The 5,908-nt window shown below is 44.7% G+C and overlaps 1 protein-coding gene across 1 annotated transcript; it reads left to right on the top strand.

Moving 5' to 3' along the window:
* Positions 1-3,730: 3,730 nt before the first annotated feature.
* Positions 3,731-4,804, top strand: LOC138364198 (uncharacterized protein DDB_G0283697-like). The gene is made up of 2 exons (XM_069323521.1): positions 3,731-4,277; positions 4,623-4,804. Exons 1-2 carry the CDS (start codon positions 3,731-3,733, stop codon positions 4,802-4,804), a joined length of 729 nt encoding a protein of 242 aa, XP_069179622.1.
* The last annotated feature ends 1,104 nt before the right edge of the window (positions 4,805-5,908 follow it).

Here is a 5,908-nt window from a genome sequence, read left to right as displayed (position 1 = left end):
CAAGTACACATTTTACTGTTGCGTTAAACAGAGGCTACAGTTAAGGAATTGCGCCCAGTAAATCCTCCCCGGCCAGGATACGAACCCATGACATAGCGCTCGCGGAACGCCAGGCGAGTGTCTTACCACTACACCACGGAGACTGCAAACTTTCATTTCCCACCTTCCCTACCATTCACCATCTTCCTTACCATTCACCACCTTCCCTACCATTCACCACCTTCCCTACCATTCACCACCTTCCATACCATTCACCATCTGCCCTACCATTCACCACCTTCCATACCATTCACCATCTGCCCTACCATTCACCACCTTCCCTACCATTCACCATCTTCCCTACCATTCACCACCTTCCCTACCATTCACCACCTTCCATACCATTCACCATCTGCCCTACCATTCACCACCTTCCCTACCATTCACCACCTTCCATACCATTCACCACCTTCCCTACCATTCACCATCTGCCCTACCATTCACCACCTTCCCTACCATTCACAACCTTTCATACCAATCATCTTCCCTTAATCACCTTCAGTGATTAAGTGCTTAATTGCACACTAGTTTCTCTATCAGCTATCTCACCCCGTCAGAGTAAAAGAGACAAATGTATGTGAATGCATGTGTGTGTATATATGTATGTATATGTACGTATATGTGTGTGTGTGTATGTATATGTATGTGTATAAAGTACATATGGAAGCTGATCAGAATTACATTTCACCTTTGTAAATGCACATTAATGACACTTCGAACACTTTATGTAGGACATACGTAAATCTGTGTATCTACGTATGTAGGTTAGCTTAGCATTTTAAAAGCACCGAATCACCTTCTGTGGTTGATTGTTCAATAAATCCCTGAACTATATATTTAACAGATCTCTAACTCTGTCTATGGAGGACAGAAGAAAATGTATAGATGCTGATTAGCATTGTAAATGTGTGGCCACGTCTGTGGTAGAAAATAATATGATATAAAAAAAAATCTTCCTTACCATTTACAACCTTCCCTACCCTTCACCAACTTCCATTCCATTCACCATCTTCCTTACCATTCTCCACCTTCTCTGTCATTCACTGCCTTCCTTACCTTTCAAAACCTTCCATACCATTCACCACCTTCCCTACCGTTCACCACCTTCCCTACCGTTCACCACCTTCCCTATTATTCACAACCTTCCATACATTTCAATATCTTGTCTATCATTCTCCACCGTCTCACCCAAAATGCTCCACAGTCACATCAGTAGGAAACAATAGTGAAAGAACAGGTGATGAAACTGAGAACGGGTGAGGATAGGTACACAGAGAAAGACCATCTTCCCTACTATTCTCACATACCATTAAGGTGTGAGAATAACTTAACAAGAGATTCCAGGAAGTCTTCTCAGTATTTACTTATTATTTTATTTATATATATGCAAGAAGGTACATTGGGATTGTGAGGATACATAGCATAGTAATTACATTCGTAGAAAGTATAAAGATAAGAGGTACATGAACTAAGAGTGGGAACAAACCAGGCAGTTTGGAAGGGTTCGAAATTACCTGAGATGAAGTTAGGAGGTATCTGTTGGATCCCGATGTGAGAAAGGCTGTTGAACCTGACAGAGTTGGATGTGACTCTGAACGACTCCGACATAAGAGAAATCGGTTTTGAGGCCCCAGTAGGAATGAGCGACCACAGTGTATTGGTGTTTGTTTAAAGAGTTTAAAGAAGGGTTATTGAACTCGAGGAGGGGTACTGAAAACAAAAGGCTGGCATTCCGAAAGGGAAACTATGAGGATATATGAAAATTCCTAGCAGATATAACATGGGAAACAGAGCTCAGGGGTAAGACGGCCCAAGTCATGATGGACTACATCACGCAGAAGTGTAAGGAGGCAGCAAACAGGTTTGTCCTGCTCCAAAAGGAAAACAATGAAATGAAGATGAGAAACCCATGGTTTAATAAGAGATGTAGGTTAGCTAAGCAGCAAAGTAAAAGGGCATGGAGAAACCATAAAAATAACAGGACACTAGAGAGCAGAGAAAGATACCAGAGTGCCAGGATTGAATATGTCAGGTTGAGAAGAGAGGCAGAAGGGCAATACGAAAATGACATCGCAAGCAACGCAAAGACTCAACCTAAATTCCTGCACAGTTAAATCAGGAGAAAAAAATAAGTAAAGGAGCAGGTAATGAAATTAACGATAGGGGCAGACGGATTCACTACAAACGACAAGGAAGTGTGCGGGAAACTGAATAAGAAATTCCAGAAGGTCTTAACTTTAGAGCAAGGAGAAGTTCCAGAGATAAGATAGGGTACAGTAATTAACCATGATCCACTAGAAGAGTTTGAGATTACCAATAGGGAAGTAAGGAAGCTTTTACTAGAGTTGGATGTGACAAAGGCCATAGACCCAGATGGAATCTCTCCTCGGAAACTTATGGAAGGAGCAGAAGCACTGTGCCTGTCACTCTCCACAGTGTATAACGAATCACTGCCAACAGGGGAACTGCCAAGAATTTGGAAAGCGGCTAGTGTAGTCCCGATATACAAGAAGGGGGACAGACAGGAGGCACTGAACTACAGGCCAGTGTCCCTAACTTGCATACCATGCAAGCTGATGGAGAAGATTGTGCGAAAAAAGCTAGTGGAACATCTGGAGCGAAAGAACCTTGTAACACAGCATCAACATGGGCTCAGGGATGGCAAGTCCTGCCTCACAGGATTAATTGAATTCTACGACCAGGCAACAAAAATCAGGCAAGAAAGAGAGGGGTGGGCAGACTGCATATTTTTGGATTGCCAGAAACCTTTTGACACAGTACCACACAAGAGACTAGGGAAAAAGCTGGAAATGCAAGCAGGAGTGAAAACGAAGGTACTCCATAGGATAAGGGAGTACCTAAGCCACAGATAACAACGAGTCACTGTGAGGGGCGAGGTCTCAGACTGGAGGGACGTCACCAGTGGAGTTATGCAGGGGTCAGTCCTTGGACCTATACTGTTTCTGATATATGTCAACGATCTCCCAGAGGGTATAGAATCGTTCCTCTCACAGTTTGCTGATGATGCAAAAATTATGAGGAGGATTAAAACAGAGGATGATAGTAGGAGGCTACAAGATGACCTAGACAGACTGAATGAATGGTCCAACAAATAGCTGCTAAAGTTTAACCCGAATAAATGCAAAGTAATGAAACTAGGCGGTGGATACAGGAGGCCAGACACAGGATACAGAATAGGAGATAAAGTAATTCATGAAACAGAGAGAGAGAAAGATCAAGGAGTTGATATCACACCAAACCTGTCTCTTGAAGCCCACATCAGGAGACAAAAGAATTACATCTGCAGCATACGCGAGGCTGGCTAACATCAGAACAGCCTTCAGTGTGTGTGTGTGTGTGTGTGTGTGTGTGTGTGTGTGTGTGTGTGTGTGTGTGTGTGTGTGTGTGTGTGTGTGTGTGTGTGTGTGTGTGTGTGTTTGTGTGTGTGTGTGTGTGTGTATGTGTGTTTGTGTGTGTGTGTGTGTGTGTGTGTGTGTGTGTGTGTGTGTGTGTGTGTGTGTGTGTGTGTGTGTGTGTGTGTGTGTGTGTTGGAAAATTGTTTATATTCCATATTTACTAATTAGTGTATGTAGACTATGAACAGGATAAGATTAATGTTTTTTTAGCTTTTCATTAATTTCGCTTTAATAAAACCAGGAATAAAATAAGATTTGGTATAAAACAGAACAATATGGATAACGGGAGAAAGGGAAGAAAAAGATCCTCCTTATCCTCTGATGAAGATACTCACCAAAATGACACGAAGAGGAGGAAAAGGTCGTCCCTATCCTCTGAAGAAGACACTAACCAAAATGACATGAAGAGGAGGGAAAGGTTCTTCCAATCCTCTGATGAAGACACTGACTATGATGACAGGAAGGGAAGGAAAAGGCCCTTCCAATCCTCTGATGAAGACACTGACTATGATGACAGGAAGGGAAGGAAAAGGCCCTTCCAATCCTCTGATGAAGACACTAACTATGATGACAGGAAGGGAAGGAAAAGGCCCTTCCAATCCTCTGATGAAGAGACTGACTATGATGACAGGAAGGGAAGGAAAAGGCCCTTCCAATCTTCTGATGAAGACACTGACTATGATGACAGGAAGGGGAGGAAAAGGTCCAACTTATCCTCTGACTATGACATGGAGGATGATGAAGATGAAGAGGACGAGGACAAGGACAAGGACAATAACGTGGACGAGGACGAGGACAAGGACAGGGACGAGGACGAGGAGGGTTAAGAGGAGGAATATAACAGGAAAAGCAGGAGAAGGTTCTGTCATCCTTATGATGACGAAACGCAGGACGAGGAAGATACAGTGGATGAGGTGAATGGGTGCGAGGAGGATGAGGTAGACTAGGAGGATGAGGTAGACTAGGAGGATGAGGTAGACTAGAAGGATGAGGTAGACGAGGAGGATAAGGTAGATGAGGACGAGGAGAACGAGAATGAAGATAACGATGATGAGGAGGACGACGAAGTCGATAAGGAGGATGATAAAGACGATAATGACAGGAGGTGCAGGAAAAGGGGCCACTCCTTCCAAGATTAGGAAGATGAAAAAGACAATGATGAGGGAGATGAGGAAGACAATGATGAAGGAGATGAGGAAGACAATGATAATGAAGATGAGGAAGTCAATGATGAGGGAGATGAGGAAGAAAATGACGAGGAAGACAATGACGAGGGAGACGAGGAAGACAATGATGAGGAAGATAAGGAAGTCAATGATGAGGGAGATGAGGAAGATGAGGAAGCTTAAAAGGAGGAAGTAAAGGAAAAACCATTACTCCCTAAATATCCCGAAAGATTTATCACGTGGGTTCGTAGTCCCCAAGACATAAATAACAATACATCAAGAAAGAAGTTTCAGTTACCAACGAGGCAGGAACGGGACAGGCTGCACTGGGCCGCTCTCTGTCTCCTGGGAGACTGTCCTCGCCACAGTCACCAGCGAACAACATAAACGAGATAAAAGCCAAATGTCAAAGAAGAGGAATTTGAGAACAAGAAGAAATGGCTGAGGCAAATATATAAATGGCGAATTAATAATTAACAGGCATCGCCAGTAGACGACATTCTGAGTTCAGACTCCACAGGCGAGAGAGCCTCGTTTTCCCCCGTCGAGTCCTCATGTGGGGAAAACGAGCAGGAAAAATTACATCTTATGTCCCATGGTGATGATGCAGGACGAGACGTTGTTGATGGTGCAGGACGAGACGTTGTTGATGATGCAGGACGAGACGTTGTTGATGATGCAGGACGAGACGTTGTTGATGGTGCAGGACGAGGCGTTGTTGATGATGCAGGACGAGACGTTGTTGATGGTACAGGACGAGGCGTTGTTGATGGTGCAGGACGAGGCGTTGTTGATGGTGCAGGACGAGACGTTGTTGATGGTGCAGGACGAGGCGTTGTTGATGGTGCAGGACGAGACGTTGTTGATGGTACAGGACGAGGCGTTGTTGATGGTGCAGGACGAGGCGTTGTTGATGGTGCAGGACGAGACGTTGTTGATGGTGCAGGACGAGACGTTGTTGATGGTGCAGGACGAGGCGTTGTTGATGGTGCAGGACGAGACGTTGTTGATGGTGCAGGACGAGGCGTTGTTGATGGTGCAGGACGAGACGTTGTTGATGATGCAGGACGAGACGTTGATGGTGGTACAGGACGAGACGTTGTTGATGGTGCAGGACGAGACGTTGTTGATGATGCAGGACGAGACGTTGTTGATGGTGCAGGACGAGACGTTGTTGATGGTACAGGACGAGACGTTGTTGATGGTGCAGGACGAGACGTTGTTGATGGTGCAGGACGAGACGTTGTTGATGGTGCAGGACGAGACGTTGTTGATGGTGCAGGACGA

The sequence above is a fragment of the Procambarus clarkii genome, chromosome 12 (assembly GCF_040958095.1).
Source record: "Procambarus clarkii isolate CNS0578487 chromosome 12, FALCON_Pclarkii_2.0, whole genome shotgun sequence".
NCBI classification, from domain to species: Eukaryota; Metazoa; Arthropoda; class Malacostraca; order Decapoda; family Cambaridae; genus Procambarus; species Procambarus clarkii.
The sequence above is the reverse complement of the archived record's forward strand: the minus strand, read 5'-3'. Positions and strand labels throughout refer to the sequence as shown.